The sequence below is a fragment of the Felis catus genome, chromosome X (genome assembly GCF_018350175.1).
Source record: "Felis catus isolate Fca126 chromosome X, F.catus_Fca126_mat1.0, whole genome shotgun sequence".
Lineage (NCBI taxonomy): Eukaryota > Metazoa > Chordata > Mammalia > Carnivora > Felidae > Felis > Felis catus.
Window position 1 is genome coordinate 63423761 of NC_058386.1, and position 27261 is coordinate 63451021.

General features: G+C 41.4%; 1 protein-coding gene across 1 annotated transcript; it reads left to right on the top strand.

Moving 5' to 3' along the window:
- Positions 1-3232: 3232 nt before the first annotated feature.
- PGK1 (phosphoglycerate kinase 1) lies at positions 3233-25325 on the top strand. The gene is made up of 11 exons (XM_004000665.5): positions 3233-3406; positions 8976-9026; positions 12599-12754; positions 12864-13008; positions 16673-16776; positions 17848-17967; positions 21667-21781; positions 22031-22210; positions 23909-24086; positions 24363-24461; positions 24843-25325. Exons 1-11 carry the CDS (start codon positions 3342-3344, stop codon positions 24881-24883), a joined length of 1254 nt encoding a protein of 417 aa, XP_004000714.1. The 5' UTR covers positions 3233-3341; the 3' UTR covers positions 24884-25325.
- Positions 25326-27261: the final 1936 nt, after the last annotated feature.

Here is a 27261-nt window from a genome sequence, read left to right on the forward strand (position 1 = left end):
AACTTTATTTGCAGCAAATAAGAAGAACATGGGGAATAACTTCCAAAGCCATGACTCTCTGAGCAAGGGTGAGTTTATTTAGGGTTATTTATTTAGGGTTAGGATGACTATTTAGATAGGGAAGCCTTGTCATCATATGCAGAAATGGGCACAAGGTTGCCCATGTGTCTTAAGGAAACATGCCTATACACACATTGCATGTTATGTAAATGAGGCTTGTGGTCCTCCTTGGATGGAGATTTTAGTACTATAATGAGGTAAAGGTAGTTGTCAGTCATCCATGGTCCATCTGTGTAGGTGTGAGTCAGAGGGGTGACGCTCAAATTTGTCTGGGTGGTCTAGGCCAGCTGGAGGTCTTGTCAAGGCAGTTGCTATTGCTGGAGGTTCAGTTTCACTTTCCATTTGTCAGAGTTAAGAGATAAGCTGGCAAGAAGAGCTTAAGGAAACATATGGGACAAAGGCCCGTGAGTACAAGCAGGTGGGCAGTAAAGGTCAGGTCTTGAGGTCTAGCTGGTGACACTTCATTTTACCTTGACCTTGAGTACCATATATGGAAAATTTATGTTTCTGACTCAGATTACTTCATTCTATGACCTGAAACTGTGTTTCCCTCTTGGAGGGTGTCAAGCCAAAAGATACAACCAAGCCAAAGAATAGGAAAAACAAGAGTTTCACTTGCAACAAGTAAAGGAGAACACTGGGGATATTTCCCAAAGCAGTGTCTCCGTAAGAACAAAACTGGGGAAGTTTTAAGCTAAGGGTTCATGCATATTCATGAAAGGGCTTATGCAATGGGGAATTCAGCAAGCAATTTGGGAGCAAAAGTCATGTCAAGGTGACAGAGTCCAGGTCAAAGTTATGAGGGCCAGCAAGGATCAGTATCATCAATTCTCTGGCTTTTCTTGGTCAGTATCTGACTGCTCAAAAAGGATTTAGATCATTTAAAGATAAGTCAAGAATGTTTGTTAGGTAGGGGTGCCTGGGTGGCTCAGTTGGTGAAGCATCCGACTTTGGCTCAGGTCATGATTTCACAGTGGGTTCCAGCCCCGCATGGGGCTCTGTGTTGACAGCTAGGACCCTGGAGCCTGGAGCCTGCTTCAGATTCTGTGTCCCCTGCTCTCCTTGCCCCTCCCTTGCTCACACTCTCTCTCTTCTTCAAACATAAATAAATTAAAAAAAAATAAAAAAAAAGAATGTATGTCAGATCAATCTTTACTTTTGAATCAGCACTGGGAGTTTTACCAGTGATTTATTGTCCTGGATATGATTAGGTTATCTCCTGGCCTGGTAGTGGCTTGTCTTTACGTTCTTTCACATAAAAGAAGGACAGGGGCCTAAAATGACTTTTCTTATGTCAAGAAAGCTATTAAGACAGGGAAACTGAAGGACTCCATAAAAATCTGCTTTTGTTCCTTTTCCTGCATCTATTCTTGCAACCTCACCCCACTTTACACAAACCTTGTAATGCAAATCATGTTTGTCCACCTTCAAAGGGACAGGAAATTAATGATTTCTCTAGAATAGGTAACATCTGAGGAAGGACCAGGTGAGAATGAAAGGAAGAAATTATTAGTCCAAACCACTAGCGCTAGATATCTAGATACTAAGGCCCCTTGACTCCAAGGAATAACACCTGGACCCCGGTCTTTGTTCTAACCGGTTCTTGCTTCCTGGATGTCTGAGTGGGACACGTACAGCAGACAATCACCCTCAATGAAACCCCCCAGGAACCGAAAAAGAACAAAGATGAGAGTCACGCTACTTTCTTTTCCAAGTCTCCCAGGTGTTTCACTGTATCTGCTTTTTATCTTTAATGAACTCTGCTCTCACTTCCGGCTGGGCTGGCGGGCGTTTGATTTCTATCCTGCCCAAAGCTAAGGATTCTCATGGCCGGTCCTGCAGGAGTCCTGGGTCCTCTGGCCCAGTCTGTAGGCATCACTACATCTGGTCTTTCTTTTCCCCAGGACCCCTAACTCTTTCTGTTTACAAATCCAGCCAATTCTGCAAGCATGTTGGACATGGAGTACCTATTTCCTAGCAATGGTGTCTGTATTACAGTATCATTATGTTACAGGAGGGTGGGAGAGACCCTAGTCCTTGTCTCACGGAGTCAAAGAATGAATCTCCAGAACAAAAGTGAGCAAAACGATAAGGTTTACTGAGGGAAAGTATAAAGCTCTCCAGGGTGAGAGGGGTCACAATTGGGTAGCCGCTGAAGATTTTTGCCCCTGCCTTTTTAATCAGGACCTTATCATGAAGTTTGTCAGACTCCACGCATAGCACTTAGCCCAGGCAGGTCCCGAATACATTCATCTTACCCTTTTTTTTTAAACCATTCTCTGCTGCTGCTTCTTCAGCCTCCCACTTGTGCTTCTTCCTACCTCCCTGAAGGTCCTTCATCTCTCCCTGCCTAATGTTAACCCTCTCCCTATTCAGATATATGGACTCTAAGTCTGGACTGCCTAGGTTTGAATCCACTACTTGCAAGATCTGAAACCCTAGGAAAGTTACTAAACCTCCTTCTGCATCATTTACTTCATCTGTAAAATGAGGAAGGCAATACCTACTTCCGAGTTTTGTGACCATTATTCGTTAATATATGAAAAATGCTATCTATTTGCCATTAGCATTAATTGTGTCAAAACCGGAACAAAGACATTGCATTTTTAATTATAAAAAAGGGGAAGCTCGGGGGACCTAGGCCATTCCCGAATTCTGAGAGGTCTCAATTATTAAGGTCAATCAGCAGCCTTACTTAGAATTCCGTTTTAGGCAGCCAGGAAACCAGATTAGTTTTCCAAAAGGAAGTGCCCTTTGCATCTACCCTGGTAGGGCTGCCAAGAATTCCGTGGGGTGGGGGGCGGCGCTTTTCCCCGGGCTGTCTGGGGTTTGCTGGGCGCTGCAGTTGCTCCGGGTGGGGCAGCTGCAGGGCCCGGGCGGAGGCCTTGAGCCTGTTACTTTCGCCACGTCCGCCTGGAGCACCACACACTACCCTTTCCTCCCGCTGCCGACCGCGCGGCGCCGCCTCCTGCTCCCGCCCTCAAATCACAAAGGTCTCCAGCGGCCTGCTGCGTGCTGGACGTGACAAATTAAAACCGCACGTCCCACCAGTGTCCTCGCAGACGGACAGCGCCTCAGAGCAATGGCAGGGCGTCGGCGCCTTCTAGCCTCGGCCAATAGTGGCTGCTATGCGCAGCGCGCGGGAGGGGAAAGGGAGGGCTGGTAGGCGGGGCCGTGTGGCCTGAGTCTCTCTCTGCATTCCGCACGCTACTAGAACGTACGTCGGCCGCTTTCTTCTCCGCTGTTTAAACCTTCAGCCTTGCTGCAGTTGAATTGCCAAGATGTCGCTTTCTAATAAGCTGACTCTGGACAAGCTGAACGTGAAGGCGAAGCGGGTCATCATGAGGTAATTCTGCACATCCGCTCATGCTCCCTCAAGGGCTCTGCTGCCGCGTCTCTGGCCACAGCCAACTTGCTTCCTTGCCTGCCCAAAGTTGCTTTAGTCCTTGGCTCGGCCCCGTGGGTTCTAGCCCTGCAGAGTGAGGCTGCCCACCATTGTGGCTGAGGCTTTGCTCCACTTTTACGATTTCTAATCTCTTGCCCCACCCGAGAAAGGGAGCCGTTTTTGCCCTTTGGAGGTGGCTCCGCCGAGGAAGGGCTCAATTCCGGGACCCATTTTGCCCTCCTTCCTATTCCTGAGATGAGGTTCCATCGCCTCCAGCCCCCAGCCGGCGAGGTGAGACGTAATGCTTAGCCTGCAAATCCCTAGGCCCCAAGAAGGGGACCTTGAAAGGTCATTTGGTTAGTTTCCCTTCCCCCACCGCCCTAGACCATCCCAGATAAATAAGAAAAGGCCCACAATCCAAAGGTCACTGCACAAAAGGAAAAATTTCCCTGAAGAGGTTATTTAGATGTTCAGGAGTAGCACCTCCTAAAGCATTGGGGATGGGAGGGTGGAATGGGGTGGGGTGCACAGAAGGAGGCCCTACAGAGCTTATGTAACAGGCGTCTCTACATGCCACCGTTGGACTACAGGCCATGCATGGGGTTTACATCAGAATTGTGACACATGCTGGGTGATGGTAGAGCAGGGTGTGGTTGCTCATTCTTTTTTTCCAACCTCACCTCACAGGTGGCTAGAGAAACAGGATATTAGAAGTGACGATGGCTACCCAGGCACTTAGGGGGTCTTTTACTCTGCACATGTGGAACCCTGGTCACTTAACCAACATGGCTTCTCCTTTGTATGCCCAAATTGTATGGTGCATGGAACTTTTGCGTTTATCCTTTTTGTAACCTACGGTATATTTGCATGCCAGGAGCAAAGTGCAGGAGGACAGTTAGGAATGTAACTGCTGGACTTGACTGTTGATATACTTTGATAGGATCCAAGGATGGTGCATTTTGGGAGTCACAGGGCTTGCATTGATAGCGTTGTGCAGTCTTGTCCTTTTTGGGAAGTGGTTGATTGATGGACAGGCATGTGAATGGTGTGATCCAGCCCCTTTCCCAATTTGGGCTGGTTCAAGTGAGGGCATCTTTTGGATATTAACAGACACATTAGGCAGTAGGGAATCTCCCTTTACCCTAGGCTTAAATATAGGAGGGCACTATGAATTTCAGAACTCTGGGCACCGTAAAAGTTGATGCAGCTCTCCCTTTTTCTCTAATTTCATTGTGGCCACTATTAGTTTGCAAGTGGCCTTCTCTGTCTTGTTGTGGAAATGGAAAAACTCAATATCTTAGGGCCACGAAAAACACCTGGCATCCACATTTTCCCAAATGATCTAGGCATTAGCACTCTGGACAAAGTAGGAATCAAAGCCATCCTGGTATTAAAAATGGGCCCTTTCTACCCTTCTGATGATCTTAAGGAAAGGGGATAGATTCTATAAAAATTGGCCAAGTGGATGTTGGCATGCAACCGGATCTTAGGTTTTAATTATTGCCTCTCATCTTTACTGGGCTCAAGGCTGACCTTTGAAGATAACATACACCAGCTGGAAGACAAGGGGTGGGGCGTCACGCTTGCTGGTCACCTTCCTGCAATTGCAGTCTTAGGCTTTATTTTCTCTCCTCAGGGAAACTGGTTTGAGGAATTAACTGGGCTGTTGGAGAGTGAGACTTTAGGAGGTGCTTATCTTTTCTCCCTCCAGACCCAACATGAAATAACTTGCTCAAGGACTCAAAGTTTCACTTAACACAGATTAACCCTGAGCCTTGAAATGATTGGCTAGTCCTGTTTTGCTGATGGAAAATTACCTGTCCAAGGTCACTGAACTAGCAAATTGGTGGCAGAGCTAGGACTAGAATTTGGGTCTCTTTGGCTGCCAGCCACATCCTCTGAATACTCACCATTGTAAACAAGGACAGGTTAAAGACTGTCTGTGAAGGTTGCAATCCATATTCTTCCCCCTGTACTCTGGATAAATTCTAATTATTTGGCTTGAGGACAAGAGGTTACTTTGTTCCCTATTAATGTATCTCTTTTGAATGGAGTCACATTTTGTAGGACTACTTTTTGGAAGAGCCTAGGCCAGCTATGCCTTGTCAGCTCAAATTTCTTCTTGTTTCAGTGCATTTATGTGGTGGTTGCTGGCAGTGATTCAGAAATGGGGCCTCCTGATTGTGGCTTCCCTTGCCTCCTCTCTTTGTCCTGCAAAAGAAAACTCTGATGTTTGCTGAGTCTTCTGGCTCCTGCTTTGAATTGCCCAGGGAAACTGACTGATTTGTTGGGGAATAGCCAGAAACCTGACTGGGTAATTATCAGGTTCCACCTCCATTTTTTTGGTCTCCAGTTGACTCTATAGCCTTTTGAGTAAACTTCCTGCTTATTTTTGCAATGTCACTTCCTTTCTTCCTATCAGAGATTGCCAGTCTTACTCCTTTGCTGACTTGTGAAGCACTTCCCTTTTACCTGCTCCCTCCACCCCTGTTTTGTTTTAAACCTGTGTTTCTTGAACCTGTTGTAACTTGTTAAGCAACAGCTTTGATGTAGTAGAAAAAGAAATGGAGAGGAAAAACTGAGCAGAGAAAAAGTCTTTAAGATGCTCATAATACTCCAATTTTCCAGTCAGAGGGTATTTCCAGTGAAGCAAGAGTGGGCATGGTACTCTTGAGAGCTTTTAATGGGCCTGGAGCCCTGAAATTGCAGGTGTTAGAGACTTGATATTTTACTCTAAATCAGTATTTTTGACATTTTATTTTTAAATACTTACAGATTCACAGAAGGTTGCAAAAATAGTACAGAGAAGTCTTTGTTCACCCAATTTCCCCCAGTGGATACATCTTACAAAATTCTGGTACAATATCAAAAGTAGGAGGTTGACATTGGAATAAAGTGTATAGTTCTTTGCTGTGTTATCACACAAAGGTTGTGTGTAACTCCTACCACAGTCAAATTACAAAACTGTTTTGTTTGATCACCACCAAGCCCTCCCTCATTCTACCCCTTCAGAGTCGTGCACCTTCCCCCCACTCCCTCCATTCCAACACCTGGTAACTACTGATCTGTTCCCTGTCCCTAAAATTTTATCATTTCAAAAATGTTACATAAGTGGAATCACACAGTATATAACCTTTTGGTGTTGGCTTTTTTTTTTCACTCAGCTTAATACCCTCTATTTATCCAAGTTGTTGCATGTATCAGTAGTTCATTCTTTATATTGCTGAGTAGTGTTTTATGGTATGGATGTTGCACAGTTTGTTTAGCCATTCACCCCTTGAAGGACATCTGGCTTTTTTTCAGTTTGGGCCTATTACAAATAAAGCTGCTGTGAACATTGAATATTCATGCACAAGTCTTGCTTGGTGTGGACATAGGCTGTCATTTCTCTTGGGTAAACACCTAGGAGTGGAATCACTGGGTCATATGCCTAACCTTTTGAGGAGTTCCCAGGAAGGTTTCCAAAGCAAGCACACTATTGTACATTCCCATCAGCAGTGTATGAGTGATAAGTTTTTCTGCATCCTCACCAGCATTTGGTGTTACTGTTTTTTATTTCAGCCATTCTGATAGCTGCGTAGTGATATCTGAGTTCACGCCTGAGGCTAAGTTCAGGAGTGTTTCAGGGAAGTGGAAATGGAAGGGCTGCCGATTTTACATAGAAGTGGAATGTGTAGGCAAGAGTAATTTCTGTGGTGGAGTTCTCAGAAAGAAGCTAAAAGCAGAGCTGTTGTTGAGATTCTAGGAGATGATGAAAGGAGGTAATCCACAGGCAATGAGAAGGGAGAAGTCCAGTTCTCATCAGTAAGGTATGCCATGGCAGCTTGGATAGATGACACAGATTCTTGAGTTTTTCTGCCCAAAGAATTTCCTCCCTGTAAGGGAGGGAATAGGGAACACTGCAAAGGTTGGCTTAGGGCTCAGCCTGTTGCCATTAGTGCTTTTGACCATAGGCCTTTCTGGGAACCTGTAAGAAGGAAAATGACACAGGCAATGGGATACTCTGTCTTCTTTGGAATGTACTTTAAGGCTGGCAGGGGCCTTGTTCAGGATATTTAGAGAAGATGCTTGGAATCATAATCAAGTAGCCCGAAACTGACTAGAGTGTATTTCTGAGAAGAGGCATACTGCTTTTATTTTTGAAGACTTTTAATTAAAATGTTTGAACATAGAATTATTCCTTCAACCCACCTTTGGAAAGGCTGCTCTTCAATGATGTAGATTGGAGTACTGTCCTAGGGGATATAGGAAATTGGTGGTCTTCTTAATAGGTCTAGGATTTTGTAAGTGTCTGCCAGGCCTCAAGCCTGGCAGCGGTCTTCTCCACTAGGTCATACCTTCCCTGCAGTGTGTGACCTGCTAGCTGTTTTTGTAATGGTTGGAGAAACATTAACATACATAATAATAGCTGCCATTTGTATACCACTTACCATGTACCAGGTACTCTTCTAAGCTCTTTACAGATCACTAACTCATGTAATTCTCACAATAACCAAGAGGTAGATACTATCATTCCTCTTCTGTAGATGAGAAAGAAATTTAAGGAAGATTTTGCAGGCAACACTTAAACCCTACAATCAGCTATCCCATGTAGTTGTTTTCAGTCAGATTGAATTAGGCTGACGTTCCAAGGAGTTCAGAAGAAGAGGGGAGGAATTATTGGTTCTTAAAAAATGAATGGTAAAGCAGTAATCTGTTGGGTGACAAAGGAGAGAAATTATTTGCTTGTGCCATCTTGATCACTTCTCTTCCAATTGCCTATTTGTCAGGTAGGCAGGGTCACATGTTCCACCCTCTCCTATCAGGTTTTTTGAAAGAAGGTATCTTATTTTTATTGTGTGTTTTGCTTGAAGAATCCTGTGAACTCGGTCTTCAACACTGAGTTTTTTCTGGTCACAAGGCCCCAGGCTTTCTCCAAAAAGAATAATACTCAATTGATGTGTTTTATTTTTCCAGTTACTTTTTTCTTTTTAGTGATGTTAGTTACCTTCACTAGGACCCAGAAATAATACCAAAGGAATCGGAATCAAGATGTATTCCTTAATTACCCCTTACCTATCCAGCTGCCATTTATTATTAGCTACTATCATGCTAGGTCCACATAAAAATCTTTTTAGATGGAACTGGTTTTAGCTTCCCAGGACTTCAGGGCTAGTTTCTGTGATTTCAGTTAGGTTTGATTTTTATTTTTAAAAATTCCTTTTTTAGAGTATGAGATATATACCTAAAAGGACACAAATCATAAGCTCAAAGGCTTATCACAAAACGAACACATTTGTTTAATCACCCTGGTCAAGAAATACACTGTAACCCCAGAAGCACCCTCTGGTGTCTTATCACAGGCCCTACTCCCATCTTCCTCTCCATGGCTAACCACTGTCTTGACTTCTAATGGCACATTATTTTGAAGGTGGATTTTGAACTCCCACCTTATTTAACTGGTTCACTAAAAGTGCCTCTCCTAATCTTTGAGGGAACAACAAATCGAATGGATCATGGCTCTAAACCCGAAATTTTGTTTCTTTTTTAGAGTGGACTTCAATGTTCCAATGAAGAACAACCAGATAACAAACAACCAGAGGTAAGGTCTCTGCTAAACCTTGAGCTTGGTTTAAGATGTGTGTGTGTGTCCGTGGCTAAATAAGATGAAATGGTTTTCTTTTCTTATTGTAGAACTATGGTAACTTAAGCCATATATTCTTGGCTTTCCACAAACCCACTCTCTGGTCTGTTTTATTATAAAAATGTAAAAATTGGGATAAGTCATCTTAAGAAAGTGATTTTTTTAATCTCCCCATGTTTTGAAAATTTGAAGGATTTGGGGTTATGCATTTTTAAAAAATAACAAAAGTCGAAGGTTACTTGGCTTCCCTTGGAAAATAAAGAACTGTGCAAGATGATTTTTTAATACTAGTAATATTTAAGCTTACGTGTATTTTTCCACATGGCCCAGATACAATCAGTTTTTGAGAATTTTGATGTAAAGGAAAAGACTTCCGAAGTAATATTTTCAGTTAGTTTAGGCTGTTCTAAATATCCTGGCTCCAAAATCAGGAGCAGAAATTTTATATGATAGTATTGCTCTTAATGTTTTTATTTATTTTGAGGGAGAGTGAGACCTTGTGAATGCAGGAGAGGCAGAGAGAGAGAGAGAGGGAGAGAGAGAGAGGGAGGGAGGGAGAGAGAGAGAATCCTAAGCAGATTCCATGCTGACAGCACAGAGCCCAACACTGGGCTTCATCCCGCGAACTGTGAGATCATGACCTGAGCAGAAATCAAGAGTTGGATGTTTGACCAACTGAGCCACCCAGGCATCCCCCCCTTTTTTTAAAGTAATTTTTAATTTTAAATGAAGGGTTTGAGCTGGAAAGGTGTTTTCCAATGATCTAGAGCAGTGTTGTCTAATAGAAATCTGATCCAGATATAAAGTTTTCCAATTGCCCCATTAAAAATGTAAAAAGAGGGGCGCCTGGGTGGCGCAGTCGGTTAAGCGTCCGACTTCAGCCAGGTCACGATCTCGCGGTCCGTGAGTTCGAGCCCCGCGTCGGGCTCTGGGCTGATGGCTCAGAGCCTGGAGCCTGTTTCCGATTCTGTGTCTCCCTCTCTCTCTGCCCCTCCCCTGTTCACGCTCTGTCTCTCTCTGTCCCAAAAATAAATAAATGTTGAAAAAAAAAATTAAAAAAAAAATGTAAAAAGAAACAGGTGAACTTAATTTTAAATAACATATTTTATTTAATCCAGTAAGTCCAAAATAATGATCTCAATATGTAATCAATAAAAAACTAAAGGGACAGTGAACATTTTTGGTAGTAAGTCTCCAAGATGCAACATGTATTTTAATAGCACTATCTCAATCTGGACTAGTCGCATCTCTAGTATTTAAGAGGCACATGAGGCTAATGGCTACCTATTAGACAGTACAGGTCTAGACCCAAAACATTTTCAGATATTGGCCCCAGAGTTGAGTCTGGCGTTCTACCAAGTACATCCCTGCTGCGCCATAGTGGAAGGTCTTTGTTTTATACAAGGCAGCTCTGACCTTTCTTGATTTTCATTTTCTGCAGCACACAGAAAAGATAGGAAACAAGCTTATCAAGGTATTTTATGAATAAAAGGCAGATAAACATGTCTGAGTACATTTTTTCATTTTCAGAAAATGCGTTGAGTTCACAAACTGAAGCATTAGAAATAATAGAACTTGCCAATAAGGGATACCCTTGAAGATTAATTTGTTTTTTTGGGCAAACTTTGTGCCTAATGAAGGTTTCTTCTTTATTTGGTATTAGTGAGTTTTTATATATGTCAAATAGCATAATCTATTTTAGAAGCATAACTTGGCTTTTTATTCAATTCTCTGCTGCAGTGTCACCTTATCAGAGACTTTCCCTGGCCACCCTATCTAAAATCCCCTCCACCACTATTCCCCAATCATTGTCTCCCTACCTTTATTTTTTACGCAACTCTTATTACCACCTGATGCACACACATACACATATTTATATATATACACACACACATATATATATATAATATATACATATATATATTATGTATATACATGTATATACATATATACTTTATATATATACATATATTTATTGTCTCTTCATTAGAATTTCACTTCAGTGAGAGCAGAGACTGTTTTTATTCACTGTTGTATTCTCAGAATCTGGAAAGGTAACTGGTATAAGAAGAATTCAATAAATATTTGTTGAATAAATGAATGATTTTATTCATTATCAATTTTAATTTCTGAAAGACTGGCAAAAATGTAAAGCTTGTATTAAATCTTTAAAAAAAATTGACATATTTAAAGGGAGTTTAATAACTTTTTGGTTAAACTATAGATAATGTGATACATTATTTAAACTATGTTCTATGTAATGTATTTTTTCCTACAAAAAAAGTGCCTTAGGATCTGTAATGAGTGCAAAGAAGTTACTACATATTTTTATTTTTATTGTTATTTATTTATTTATTTATTTATTTATTTTTTAATATGAAATTTATTGTCAAATTGGTTTCTGTACAACACCCAGTGCTCATCCCAACAGGTGCCCTCAAGAAGTTGCTACATATTTTTAAATTTTCCTCAAATTTCTTTTAATGGTGCTAAGATTTGGGAATTTTATTTTTTTTTGTTTTTTTTTTAATTAAAAAAAATGTTCATTTATTTTTGAAAGAGAGAGAGAGAGCGTGAGCAGGGGAGGGGCAGAGAGAGAGGGAGACACAGCACAGAATCCAAAGCAGGCTCCAAGCTCCCAGCTGTCATCACAGAGTCTGATGCGAAGCTTGAACTCCCGAACTGCAAGATCATGACCTGAGCCAAAGTCAGACACTTAACCGACTGAGCCACCCAGGTGCCCCAAGATTTGGGAATTTTAGATTTCTTCTCAGTCACATAAGAGGGATGTTTCAGGGGTCCCTAAGACCACCCACATATTTGGTGATTCACTAAAAGGACTCACAAGCTTAGCATATAGTTCTCACTGCTAAGGTTTATTATTATAGTGAAAGGATGCATGACAAGATCAGCAAGGGGAAAAGACAGATAAAATCTGGAGAAATCCATGCAGGGGCTTCCGGTGCTCTTTCCCTCCAGCAGTGGAAAATGCAGTAGTTGTATGTGTTGTTTCTTCCCAGAAAAGCCCATTAGAGACTCAGCCCCCAAGATTTTTATTGGGAGCTGGTCATATGAGTGCCCACTGCCTAACAACCAACAATTTTCCAGACTCTTAGAGGAAAGCAGGTGTTCAGCATAAATCACCTAGTTTGTACACTCTAGGAGCAGTGAACAGCCCATGTCAGAGAACCAAGGGACCACTTTGAAAGCCAGGTTCTCAGACACTGGCCAGGGGCCAACTTTGCAAGCAAGTCTTTCTAAAGATAGCAGCCTCAGGCCTGCTATATTAAATCTTTTCTGCCTAAGGGGCAAAACAGGATCAGATGGAACAATCCTAGGTGGAAGGTTAGCATCATAATTGATTTCTTTCCCTGAACATGAACATGAGGACCATCACTGAGTTGCCAACAGATTTGAAGGAATTTAAGAGAAGAAAAAGGGCTTTATATTTTATGAGACCATAAATAAAATAGTTCCCACTAATTCATAGGAGTAACCTTGCTTTACTGCCTGTCTCTTTTTGGTTACAGAATCAAGGCTGCCATCCCAAGCATCAAATTCTGCTTGGACAATGGAGCCAAGTCCGTTGTTCTTATGAGCCATCTGGGCCGGCCTGATGGTGTCCCCATGCCTGACAAGTACTCTTTGGAGCCAGTTGCTGTAGAACTCAAATCTCTGCTTGGCAAGTAAGTGCCAGGGTCTGGAGCTGGTGGACTCTGACAGGAGATGTTGTGAAGCATGTTGTTACTCTTTCTTTCAGACTGCTCAAGTGTCTCCATCTTGTGCTCTCCCCAGGGATGTTTTATTCTTAAAGGACTGTGTGGGCCCAGAAGTGGAGAAAGCTTGTGCTGACCCAGCTGCTGGGTCTGTCATCCTGTTGGAGAACCTTCGCTTTCATGTGGAAGAAGAAGGGAAGGGAAAAGATGCTTCTGGGAATAAGGTAGGACCTGGGACTTTGACATTACTGGGGGTGAGGAGGGCTGAGTCTGTAGAAGACTGAAGAATAGAGGTAGTTCATGTTTATTTTTTCCTTACACACCTTTTTATTGAAGTTTAACACACACCTATATATGTATATGTATATGTATGTATATATACACATATATACACACACATAAATGCATAGCTTGATGAATTACCACAGAGTACACACGCCTGTGTAACCACCACCTACGTCAAGGAATAGAATATCGGCTATACTTGGGTATGAGTATTCAGTGGACATGCTTTTGCAATTGTTCCTTTGGTACCCACTTGGCCTATGATGACATGAGAAATCTGACATTATGTGATAATCCTACTTGGGCTATGATTCCCAAGTGCTGAGAGCAGACATTCACAGGCAGTTGAGGGGGTGGGTGTCCATGCTCTACCAGGTGTTCCTCCAACAGAGCCAGTATTAGATTCTTTTAAGACTGGGACAGTTGTTTTTTTTTTTTTTTTTTTCAACGTTTTATTTATTTTTGGGACAGAGTGGACAGTTTTTTTTAAGCAATAGGTCCTAATGTGTTATGGAAGGACAATGAATATTCTTCTTTAGAAGGGGAATTAACTTAATGGTTGAGCTTGATACTCTTAAAACCATAAATTAAATGTGATATAATTGGGATTTTCTTATAAAAAAATTATGTGAGCAGAAAAAGTACTTTCCTAAGTCAAGTGGAAAGGGACTATTTGGGAAAATTTGTTGTAAATGGGGTAAATGATGTTCATGATGACAGTGCCTTGGATTTAAGGCATTTTTTTTTAATGCAGTGTAAACCATTTTTTTAAATTCTCTTTAAGATAAGTAAGTACAGGTATTATCATCATTTCATAAAGAAATTTAAGTCTCAGAAAGGCACTCATTTTACTAAAGTTAGAGGCAGTGGTGCTGCTGCTGGGCTTTATATCTAGCGTAGTCCTTTAGATCAGCAAACTTTTTCTATAAAGGGCCAGACGATAAGGCTTTGTAAGCTGTACAGTCATGACTGTATATGATCCTGTTGGAGCTACTCAACTCTGGTGTTGTGCAAAAACGACCATAGTTAAAAACCACCCAAAACAAACAAAAAAAGAGCAACTGTAGATAATCCACAAGATAGATTACTATGACCTGACAACCATAATTCAAATATTAAATGATAAGCTGGCTCTTTGAAGATGATTTAGAATTTGCCTATTGGTAGAAGAGAAGCTGAAGTCATCCTTTAGAACTTTCCACTCTTAAGGTGTTTAGTGTCTTGGGGAACAAGATTCTTTGAGGCTAGTATCTCAATCTCCTGTTGTACTTCTGGTGTTTCTTTTTAAATTTTTTTTAACATTTTATTTATTTTTATTTTTTGAGAGAGACAGAGTGTGAGCAGGGGAGGGGCAGAGAGGGAGACACAAAATCCAAAGCAGGCTCCAGGCTTTGAGCTGTTTGCACAGAATCTGATGCAGGGCTGGAACCCATGAATGTGAGATCATGACCTGAGCCAAAGTTGGACGCTCAACTGACTGAGCCACCCAGACACCCCTCTGGTGTTTCTTAAGGTTATCGGAGTACCAGCTTTCAAGCAGTTTCTTTTCTTAGCAACTCAGGCCTTATCCTGCCTTTGGCATGGTCTTGGTACAGTAGTAGGAGTCAAATGCTGACCTCAAATTTGGTGCCCTTTTAGAGTGAGAATCACTTGCACAGACTCTGGGACTTAGAGGTGGTAGCAAATAGAGGGAAAACCTGTTATTCAGGGAGTGATGAACTAACTGTGCTAGCCTATGACATTTTTAGTTAATTAACTTTGCATTTATTTATTTTTTTTTTAAATTTTTTTTTCAACGTTTATTTATTTTTGGGACAGAGAGAGACAGAGCATGAACGGGGGAGGGGCAGAGAGAGAGGGAGACACAGAATCGGAAACAGGCTCCAGGCTCTGAGCCATCAGCCCAGAGCCTGACGCGGGGCTCGAACTCACGGACCGCGAGATTGTGACCTGGCTGAAGTCGGACGCTTAACTGACTGCGCCACCCAGGCGCCCCTAACTTTGCATTTAAACACACATTAGTGTCAAGTGTCCAGTGGCTTTGATGCTCGAAATTTCAAGACCCAGTAGTAAGTTGAAAATAGATAAAAACAACAACAAAGCAGGGACATAAGAGTTTTCCTTCTTCCAGTGTACCCACATTGGTCTTTTAGGAACATTTTATTTATTGGCAGATCAAAAATGAGAAATGGGTTCTGAATATTGTTAATTTCTATAGTGCCTTTTTTCACGAAGAGCTTCAATTTGCCCCCCTTTTCCTTAAACAGTTCTTAAAGGGGTTATCATGTCTTTAATAGATGAGAAGATGTCGGGGACAGAGATCAACTTGCCAAAGGTTTTCACAGTGAATTAGTGTTAGAGTTGGGCCTAGAACCCAGGTGTCCTGCCATTTGGGCAGTGTTTTCATTACTACACGAATAATCTTCCAGTCACCAAGGGCAGGTGATATTCCATTCTAGAAAGATTATGTGGGTTCTGCAGTCTTTAATTTTAGCATTTAGGGCCCCTGCATTCTTTGGGTCATTAGAGGAAATCCCCTGTTCTTTGTGTAGCCTCCTTCACTTTGAAACACAGGGGAGTGGGATTGGCAGTGACTAAAATAAACATCTATGCTGTATATTCTTCAGTGCCATGTCCCCCCGTGCATTTTTCTTGGTCTCTTTCTGGAGATCTTTGTCCATCCTTCCATCCTGCTTTATGTCCCTTTTTTTTGGGTGGTGGGATCCCTGGATTCCCCTTTCTCTTAAAAATGTCTCTCTCAAAAGTGAGACATTTTTTTGAGAGAGAGAGAGGGTGTAAGTGAGTGATGGGCAGAGAGGGAGAGGAAGGGAGGAAGGGAGAGAGAGAGAGAAAGAGAGAGAAGCAGGGCTCACCTGATACAGGGCTCGAACTCACAAATCATGAGATCGTGACCTGAGCTGAAGTCAGATGCTTAACGACTGAGCCACCCATGGTGCCGAGGTGACATTTCAAAGCCATGTTTTACTTCTAATTTTGCTTCTCTTTTTGGTAGAAGTGTATTTCTTGTTTTCTTAGATGCCTAACTTCTAGGGAAGATTCTATAAAATACAGCCTTTTAATATATATAAAATATTTCTGAGGTCCTTTTCTGTTGCCATGTGTCCACCTGCCTTCTCTGTCCCAGGCTCATGAAGAATATGTGTGAGGGCCTCTCCCTTTGCAAAAAGGCCGTGGTATCTAGAAGCCTGAGTCAAGTATAATCCTGACTTTTACAAGGATATGTTAAAATGAGGATATGAGTCAAGCTAAGGAAAGGGAAAGATAATCAGAATCTTGTCCTAGGAGTTGGGGAGAGGTCAGTGGGATCTGATTAGCTTTGTGTGACTAGAAGTTAAGCCATGGTTCAGGAATCTTAAGTTTTCAATTTGAGGCAAGATGATGGAGAGCAGAATGTAGAAGTGACCAAAAGACCTGGAGTATTTGGAAAAAGAAATATATCCTATTGCTTGTTGTGAAAATTGCTGTCCCACCAACTCTGGGTCTTTAGAGATGTTCAAAAGGACTCTTGGTATGAAATGCTTTTATAGTTGTCTTAGGAGCAATCAACATTTTCTGTTTGTTTTTGTATTTTTGTTGTTGCAGGTTAAAGCTGAGCCAGCCAAAATAGAAGCCTTCCGAGCTTCACTTTCCAAGCTAGGAGATGTCTATGTCAATGATGCTTTTGGCACTGCTCACCGAGCCCACAGGTACTAAGAGTCTTGTTTGATGTTGAACTGGCAACAGTAATCTTCTCTTTACTGGAATAGCCTAAGTTCTGGGTTGTTTTTGGAGATTTCTGTGAGTGATGTATTATATAGAACATGATCCTTTCAGCCTCTAATTGGAGCTTCCAATTAGAGTGTGGTTCTTTTTTTAAAAATTTTTAAATGTTTATTTAATTTTGAGAGAGAGAGAAAGAGAGACAGCACAAGTAGGGGATGGGCAGAGAGAGACGGAGACACAGAATCTGAAACAGGCTCTGGGCTCTGAACTAGCAGCACAGAGCCCGAAGCTGGGCTTGAACTCACAAACTGTGAGATCATGACCTGAGCCGAATTCAGATACCCAACTGACTGAGCTACACAGGTGCCCCTAGACTGTGGTCCTTGTTGAATATCCTTGGTTCTTATTTTATTGAGGAAATAAAACTGAAACATGTTGAGAATTATGGAGCTTTTTGTCAAGCTTTAGGAAGAGGTTGCTCTTAGGATATTTCAGGTAGAGTCCTCCCTGTGTTAAAATTGTAAGATCACAGTCTTTTAAAGTTGTTTATTTATTTATTTTTGAGAGGGTGAGCACAAGTGGGGGAGGGGCAGAGAGAGAGAGAGGGAGATACAGAATCCGAAGCAGGCTCCAGGCTCTGAGCTGTCAACGCAGAGCCTGGCTTGAACCCATGAACTATGAGATCATGAGCTGAGCCGAAGTTGAACGCTTAACCGACTGAGCCACCCAAGTGCCCCTATAAGATGAGGGTCCTATGCTGTTATTAGGAAGCAATTGAAGAATTTTCTCCTGTTGTCACCAATTGGCTGATTTGCTTATTATGGTTAAACCCTTGACTTGAAGACTATTAATTGGGTATCTTAAATTCTACTTAAGGTCATTGCTTTTTACTTGCTCCCTTTGGCGCTGCTCTATTAATCAAAAACCTTATGTGTTTTTATTGCAGTTTAAGGTTGAAAACTGTGAATGTATTTCAACGATAAGGAGATGGCCTCTAGAATTGGGAGAATTGGTAAGGGATTGACCAAAATTTAAATATCTCTGTTCTTTTCTAGCTCCATGGTGGGAGTCAATCTGCCACAGAAGGCTGGAGGTTTCTTGATGAAGAAGGAGCTGAACTACTTTGCCAAGGCCTTGGAGAGCCCAGAGCGACCCTTCCTGGCCATTCTGGGCGGGTATCAAGAACCTTTCTGAGATCATGTTTTAAATAGTATATTTGCCTGATAGTAGGCCATGACTTGGGTGGTTTTTTGTCAGAAAGCACAATCAAAGTGGGTAACTGAGGAGAATTTAATAAAGGAACTATCTATCTACCACGGTATAGGTAGGGTTCAGGGAAACCCCAAAAGGACAGTATAGTAATCTGGGGCTAGAAACAGCTATCACAGTCCCTAGGCCTGAAGGGACAAAGAAAAGAAGTGGTTATCAGAATCCAGAGAGGGTAGTTGTGTAGAGAGGGCCCTCTGATGGAAACTGTAGCCTTGGTCAGGGGACATTGGGATAGCCAGGGAAATAAATACTCTCATCTCCCTTCAGTCTTCTGATGTTTCCTCTCCCACTTCCAGTTGGCTGCAATCCAACTGGAAGCCAGAGAGCCCCTTGATGCAGTCCATGCAGGTCAGCCTCCTGGGACAAAACAGGGCCCAGAAGGAGAGCAAGTGGTTTTGGAGGGAAGAATGGGAAAAATTTACCATAGTTGCTCATCTTACTATTTTTGAAGCCTTTGAGCCTTTCACATACATATAGTATGGCAAGAATAACCATGAAAATCTCCTCATATGTATTTAATTTATCCTTTGGAACTCATTTCCCCTAATTATATACCTTTTCATATTTTCCCCTATGGGGAAAGGTACCACATAGATAATGCTATTCTAATGGCTTAGTTAGAAGTAGAAATTTCAGAATTGCAAAGGTTAAGAGGCTAGGAAGATAGATTTTAGATGATAGAGTGGGCACAGGGAACTAGTGTACTGCTTGGATAAGATAACTTCCTGTCACTTGGCATGGCTATCTAGGTAGCACCCTTGTTATGGCTGGATGCCACTGACCCTTCTGTGAGCATGTTTTCTTTTTTCCATGGGATTGAACACACTCAGCATTTTCCTATGAAAGCTGACTCTGGAGTTCGGTGTCAATTTCAGGTAGCATAGTTGCTCTTCAGGCTTCATGAGCCCAGTTTCAGGGTCCTAAAAATAATTCAGGTGGGTACAGGTTGTCATCTGTGTCCTAGAAGTATTGCCCCTCTTGTGCACTGAGTTATAAAGGTCACACTCTTATCTTTGCTGCTCTATAGATTAGGATTTGAGCTGCTTTTCTTCATCCTTCTGTAGTCCTGTAATATGGGAATGAGTGCCACCTAGTTGTTATGATTAGGTTTTAGGCTGACCCTGAAATCGCTGTTTTGGGGAAAGTTGATGTGGAGGGTCTTTTTTTGCCACCTTCCTTCCAGTGTAGTCTTAGACTATTCGCAGTTTGGGGGAAATTTTACATTTTATTTAAAAAACATTGTGGAAGCACCAAACATGTACAGAAGTTGAGAGAACAGTATAATCAGCCCCCAGGTACCTAATACCTTGCTTCAACAATTACTGACATTTTTGTCAGGAGTACAGCATTTTCAAGCAAATCTTAGACATATAATTTCACTTAATAGCTCAGTATATCTCATAACTGATCAGGAGATTTCTTTTCCAGTAATCACCATGTTATACTTAATACAATTTAACAGTTTTCTTACTGTCATCTAATATCAAGTTTGTATTCAGAAGTTCTTTGTCATCTCAAAAATTATCTTTTTACAGTTGGTTTGGTTGAATAAGGATCCAGATGAAGTCCATGCCTTGAGTTTGGTTGTTAGGCATATTTTATTCTGTAGTAGTATCCTTTTCCTTATTGTTTTCATTCCATTGATTTGTTGAAGAAGCTGGGCACTTGAGCTGTAGCATTATCCATCCCACATTCTTCAGAAGAGATTGAGTCTCTTTCCTTTTCTCCCTCTTATTTATTTTCTCTCTCTTGTGCTCTTGCTCTGTGTGTGGGGATAGTAGTTAATCCATGTTTAACCCTTGGTGGTGACCAATCTTTACAAGGGAGATAAACAGTTTCTTGCCATTCAGTACCCCATGTCACTGTTGTTTTGAACCTCCCTCTCACAAATCATAGCATAGGGCCTTTCACAGGGTAGACATCATCTTGTTTATTGAATGAAGAGGGAAACAGGCCCAAGGGGATCTCTTGTTTGTTTCAATGGAATTTATATATATAGGAGTGTTTATGTTTAGGTTTTTTTTCTCTCTCAGGGAGCTGAAAGGTATGTCTGTATTTATTGTCTTTTTTACTTATACTAGAAGCTCTGAAGGTGTAGAGGTCTTTGGTTTTTGCCCACTGATATTTCTCAAAGACCTAGAACACTGTTTGGCACAGAGAAGGTGCTTGACAGATGTGTTAAGTGGTCCAGTGGAATCATAAATGCCATAAACCACATGTCCCAGCAACTGAACATAGATCTAAGAGTGTGGATACCTGTTTTTGCTTGGTATATAGTTGTTTGGGATATGATCTGATCCCTTCTGTAGGGTTGGGACAGTTTTGAGTGGGCTCAGGGATCCCACAGTTAGCAGTCTTGCTGAAGTATAATTAGCTGTCTTGACTTCTGGTTTTTGTGGAGAGAAGGCAAACTAGACCTGTTTGGGTCTCATGGTTTCTTTAGACAGTAGGTCTTTTTCTTTTTTCTTTTTTCTTTTCTTTTCTTTTCTTTTCTTTTCTTTTCTTTTCTTTTCTTTTCTTTTCTTTTCTTTTCTTTTCTTTTCTTTTCTTTTCTTTTCTCTTTTCGTTCTGCCAGAGTGTGAATGGGGGAGGGGCAGAGGGATAGAGAAGCTTAAGCAGGGTTCATACCCAGGCCCAGCATAAAGCCTGATGTGGGGCTCGATCCCAAGACTGAGATCATGAACTGAGCCAAACTCAACTGTCAGATGCTCAACCGACTGAGCTACCCAGGCACCCCAATAGTAGGTATTCTAAGTCCTTTATGTTGTAGAAGTTTTCTTAGAAATAGATTGGCCTTTTGGGTTGAAGAAACATAGGGCAAAGTTAGCCAATACTCTTTTTCTTCTTCCAAGTTTTTATTTAAATTCCAGTTAGTTAACATACACTGTAATATTAGTTTCAAGTGTAGAATTTAGTGATTCATCACTTATATAGAACACCTAGAGCTCATCACAGGTGCCCTCCTTAATACCCATCACCCATATAACCCATTCTCCCCACATACCTCCCCCCTCCAGCAACCCTCAGTTTCTTCTCTGTAGTTAAGAGTCTGTTTTTTGGTTTGCCTCTCTTTTTTCTTCCCCCATATTCATCTGTTTTGTTTCTTAAATTCCACACGAGTGAAACCGTATGGTATTTGTCTTTCTCTGACTTACTTATTTTGCTTAGCATGATACTTTCTAGTTCCATCCACATCATTACAAATGGCAAGATTTCATTTTTTTATGGCTGAGTAATATTCCATTGTATGTATATACCACATCTTTATCCATTCATCAGTCCATGGACGTTGGGCTCTTTCCTTAATTTGGCTATTGTTGATAATGCTGCTATAAACATCGGGGTGAATGGATCCCTTCAAATTAGTACTTTTGTATTCTTTGGGTAAATACCTAGTAGTGCAATTGCTGCTGGGTTGTAGGGTAGTTCTATTTTTAACTTTTTGAGGAACCTCCATACTATTTTCCAGAGTAGTTAGCCAATAATTTTGTCACTTGGAGGACATTTCCTTGTTCCTATGCCTTGGTATAAAAACTCAGGCACTATTTAATATCACTTCCTTAGTCCATCTGTTCTTTTGGTGATGTTCTTGCTTTCCCTTCTAGAGCTAAAGTTGCAGACAAGATCCAGCTGATCAATAATATGCTGGACAAAGTCAATGAGATGATTATTGGTGGTGGAATGGCTTTTACCTTCCTTAAGGTGCTCAACAACATGGAGGTAGGAAACCAATGCTAAGTGGATGTGAAATCGCTCTCCGTGAGAAATAGCAGGTTATGTAAATTTAAAAAGCAAACCAGCTTCTGACATGAGCCCTAACAAAACTTCCATTTTTATTTATTTTGAAAGTTGTTTTTCTTTTGTCCTGGAATTGTTTCTTTATATTGTATTGTATCTTATTCCTATGCTTTGTAAGGTAATCATGTTCTTAGTGTAGAGGCTGATCTTCATCTTGGCTTTTGTGTATAGATCGGCACTTCTCTGTTTGATGAAGAGGGAGCCAAGATCGTCAAAGATCTGATGTCCAAAGCTGAGAAGAATGGTGTGAAAATTACTTTGCCTGTTGACTTTGTCACTGCTGAAAAGTTTGATGAGAATGCCAAGACTGGGCAAGCCACTGTGGCCTCTGGCATACCTGCTGGCTGGATGGTGAGTCACTTGGGTGGTTGGTAATATGAGTGAACAAAAACATTTTGATTTCATTCATTCATTCATTCATACAATCACTCACTTCTTCACTCATTCATTCAACCGACTAGCAAACATTTTAAAAGAAGCTCTACAGGAAATCTCTGTCAGAGAGGGCTCCAAGTGTAGCAGTGAGACCCTCCTCAAGAGAGAATCCATGGGGGAAAAAGCAATGGTATGATTGCTGCTGTCTTCATCAGTAATGTGGGGGCAAAACCATGTTTTGTTTGCTTGTTTATTTAAGGTTTATTAAGTACTTGACTATGTGCTGGGGATGGTGCTATGTACTATCATGATTTGGACTGTTCTGGATTATGTTGTTACCTAGAAACCTATATAAAAATCTTATATGAAAACATTAAGATAGAGTTATACTGATTATAAAGAGGAAAAAAGGTGTGTGTACATTAAAGACTAAATAGTTGATTGTAGTGTTCTGTACATATCATTTTTTAGAGAGAGTGTGAACAGGGGAGAGGGGCAGAGGGAGAGAAAAAGAATCTTTTATTTATTTATTTATTTATTTATTTATTTTTTCAACGTTTATTTATTTTTTGGGACAGAGAGAGACAGAGTATGAACGGGGGAGGGGCAGAGAGAGAGGGAGACACAGAATCGGAAACAGGCTCCAGGCTCCGAGCCATCACCCCAGAGCCCGACGCGGGGCTCGAACTCCCAGACCGCGAGATCGTGACCTGGCTGAAGTCGGATGCTTAACCGACTGCGCCACCCAGGCGCCCCAGAGAAAAAGAGAATCTTAAGCAGGCTCCACACTTAGCCCATGGCTGGATTTGGGGCTTGATCCCATAACCCGGGGATTATAACTGCTGAGCCAAAATCAAGAGTTGGATGCTCAACCAACTGAGCCACCCAGGCACTCCTCCACATATTATCATTTTAATAGCTGTATAAAATCATATGTTGACAAACTAGTTTGCTTACTCATTTTCCTTTTGTTAAGCATGTGGATATTATTTATTTCATTGTTTCTCAAAGTGTGGTTCCAAGAATAGCAGCATCAGCAACATTTTGGAACTTGTTAAAAAAAAAAAATGCAAGTTTCAGAGCCCTACCCCCGATTTACTGAATCAGAAATTCTGGGAGTTGGGACCAGCAATTTTTGCTGGAACAAGCCCTCCTTGTGATTCCAATGCATGCCAAAGTTTGAGAACCATTGAATCTAGATCAGTATTTCTCAACCTTGGCACTATTGACATCTCAGGTAGTTTTCGTTGTGGGAGCTGTCCTGCACATTGCAGGATGTTGAGCAGCATCCCTGACTTTTGCTCGCTAGATGTCAGTAGAATCTCCCCCTTCTTCCCAAGTTGTGACAACCAAATGTCTTCATACATTGCTACATGGCCCCTGGGGGTGGGCAGAATTGACCCTGGTTGAAAACTACTGATTTAGTTCTTCATAGTCATAAATGGTGTGGTTAAGAATGTTTTTTTTTTTTTAAATCAAATAACCTGAGGTTTTCCCTTCCATTTGATCTTCCATAAAGGGCACGAGCAGGTTTATCATTTTAAAGACTGAAGGGTATCTTTTGGTTCTACAAGAAACTCTAGTGTTCTGCCTTGAGTTCAGGTCTTGTTGGAGGTGGTATTTACTTCTGTAAGTAGCTTTTCTTGGTAACTCATCTTTAATTCTGCCTCCTAGGGCTTGGATTGTGGTCCTGAGAGCAGCAAGAAGTATGCTGAGGCAGTCGCTCGGGCTAAGCAGATTGTGTGGAATGGCCCTGTGGGCGTATTTGAATGGGAAGCTTTTGCCCAAGGAACCAAAGCCCTCATGGATGAGGTGGTGAAAGCCACTTCCAGGGGCTGCATCACCATCATAGGTACAGGATCCTCTATAAAGTTAATGCCAGTGTGATCTGACTGAATTCTGATCAGCAGGAAGTAGAAGGGAAATGATTAAGTTTTAGTGAGCTTCTTGCTGCCAGTTGAATCTTGAGAGCTGAATGGGTGTGTATAATCCATGGAAGAACATCTTAATGAGATGGAGTTGGGGGTTCGTCAGCTACCTTTTGGGCTTACGAGCATACTGCCTTATAGTTTGGTGCCAATACTTTTTATTTTTTTTCTTTTCTTTTAACTTGGCTTTCATTCAACAGGTGGTGGAGACACTGCCACTTGCTGTGCCAAATGGAACACAGAGGATAAAGTCAGCCATGTGAGCACTGGGGGTGGTGCCAGTTTAGAGCTCCTGGAAGGTGAGATTCTTCTGTTCCTAGGCTTGTTTGGGGGAAGGTGGGGGGTTATGTGGTGAGAAGTGGGTAAAATGGAGTGGAGCTAGTAGGTAGTGTTGTCATTACTGTTCATTATTAGCTGGACAGTACAAATGGAGGAACTTCAAATAAGGCTCCTAGCATCCATTTTGGGTTGGGAGGGGCAGAGAGGAAGACTTATTCCAGAGAGGTTACACTCTAGTAGACCTGGGATCCAAAATGTAAAAGTTAACCAACTCTTGGTCATAGATCTATCCTAAGGAAGAGCAGACATGTTATTGGGACATGTTGGGAAGATAGGAGGCATATCTGGATTCATGGTCCTATAGTAATGCTGTCTGTGTGTGTGTGCTTTCTCAAAAACAGGTAAAATCCTTCCTGGGGTGGATGCTCTCAGCAGTGTTTAGTACTTTCCTGCCTTTTGGTTCCTGTACACAGCCCCTAAGTCAACTTAGCACTTGTTGCATCTCTACTTGGCATTAGCTAAAATCTTCCCCCATGTCAAGATTCAGCTAGTGGCTAAGAGATGTAACGCCAGGAACCCTTAAAACAGTTGCACGGCATCTCAGCTCTTCTTTACTGCACCCTGGATTTGCCTACATTCTTCAAGATACCATTTGAATTTCTTAGTGACTAAACCATTGTGCATTCTAGATTGCATATATTTATATTTTGCCTGTTAAAAGAAAATGAGCTGTGTTAGCTTCTCTTTTTGAAGTAGCTTATTCTGATTAGCTTTGTCATTGTTTCACTGCTCAGAACGGAAATAAGATGATATTCTAATGGTAGGTAGGGAGACAAAGTTGGTGATCTACTCAATAAATAATAAAAGTATCCATTGAAATGGGATAATTTTTTTCCTGTCATACTTTGTTAGGTTGAGAACAGAATCTTGAGGGAGGAGATCAAATCAGCTACATTGTGAATGCAAGAGACGGGGCAGCAGTGGTGGGGGAGTAGGGGAGATTAGATAAATGTGTACTTTTAAAAAATGTTTATTTTTGGGAGAGTCGGGGAAGGGAAGAGTGAAAGGGGGAAAGAGGATCTGAAGCAGGCTCTGAGCTGACAGCAGAGAGCCTGATGCGGGTCTCAAACTCATGAACCGTGAGATCATGCCCTGAGCCAAAGTTGGATGCTTAACTGAGTGAGCCACCTAGGTGCCCCATAAATGTGTACTTATTTTATTGAATCCCTACTTTATGGCAGATAATGTGATAGGTGGTTTATTTTTTTATTTATTTTTTTTGTTTGTGTTTTAAAGACAGTGAATGGGCGGGGAGGGGCAAAGGGAGAGGGAGAGAATCTTAAGCAGGCTCCATGCCCAGTGCAGAGCCTGATGTGGGGTTTGATCTCAGTGAGATCATGACCTGAGCTGAAATCAGGAGTCAGACACCTAACTGACTGAGCCACCCAGGCACCCTGGTGCTTTATTTTAGATTTTATTTTTATCTGTTACACATGACCATAATTTAAAAACGTCAAGGCTTATGACAACAAAATAGGCTTCAGCCCATTCCTCCCATTTGTGATTTCCATCCCCCAGAGATGACTGCTTTCAACACTTAGCTTTTTTCTGGTACTTACTTCCATGTTTTTGTAACATACTTAATATTATTAATCTCTTGATTTTTACGAAACGATACGTATTAATGCCATGCCATGGGAAGATTTAGCATTCTTATAGCCTCTGTTCCACATATACTTCCCTTCTTAATTTGCCCAGTATAGTTTTGTTATAATCCTAGATTACATCAGTAGTCTACATTGTGATTATAAATAGTATTCACAGCTGAGCTATGTCATGTGGTATGGTTATATAATTTACCTTTTTATTTTATTTGGGGTTAATAAGTTTTGAAAGTTTACTTTTTTTCTATGTACCTATCGCTGATTCATACCCAGTGTATTCAAACATGTGAGACAAGTCTGTTCATTTTTATTAGCGATATTCCTCCTGGAGTCCTCTGCTTCCACTCCAGTTTACCCTGGCTGCCTTCTAGGTTTGCTATATAGCTGTTGCTCTGGGATTTCTTTTTCTAGAAGAAATCCCTTTGGGGTAACCCTGTTGGGGATTCCTTTTACCTCCTGTGTTGGGCCTCCCTTTTCCTGGATTCCTTTTCCCCCTTTTTTCTTGCTTGACTCTTTTTGTGAAACACAGAACTCTACTAGCTTCCTGAGGAGTACCTGGGACTCAGAGTTTTTGAGACCTTTTATGTCTGAAAATGTCTTTATTCAACCCCTAATACTTGCCTGTTTGGCTATATGTAGAATCAGTGTACATATCAGTTTCCCAGATTTCAAGGCTTTGCTTCATTGTCATTGCTTAAAATCTAATGACATTCTGCACTTGATCTTAGCAAAAAGGCTGAGAAGTGATTCTAATGACATTCTGATTCATGTATTATCCTTGTAACTTTCCCTTCCTTTTTCTTTCCTGTCATTTTAATGGAGTTTTGGGAGTGAGCAGAGGTAAACATGAGATTTCAAAAGTCTGCAGGGCATTTTACATTTTACATACTAGATGTGTATTTCACCTTTCTTAAGAAACAAGATCTTGGACAGGATCACAAAGCTAGTATGTAACAGCAGGGATTCAAGTTCAGGTTTGTTGGACTCCAAAGGCTGCTTTTTCATTGTGCCTTACTCCTCGAAATGATGCTTCTAGCCTAGGAGTATTTAACTCTAGAGAGAAGAGCAAAAGAAAATTTTGGTGGTTGCTTTAAACAAAACAATTTTGAAGGCTTGAATTTTTAAAAAATTCATTTGAATTTTAATTAATATTGTC

Coding starts and splice junctions, on each gene's coding strand:
- PGK1 (XM_004000665.5), top strand. CDS start 3,342: ATGTCGCTTTCTAATAAGCTGACTCTGGACAAGCTGAACGTGAAGGCG. Junction 3,407..8,975: donor GCGAAGCGGGTCATCATGAG/GTAATTCTGCAC, acceptor TTTCTTTTTTAG/AGTGGACTTCAATGTTCCAA. Junction 13,009..16,672: donor AAGATGCTTCTGGGAATAAG/GTAGGACCTGGG, acceptor TTGTTGTTGCAG/GTTAAAGCTGAGCCAGCCAA.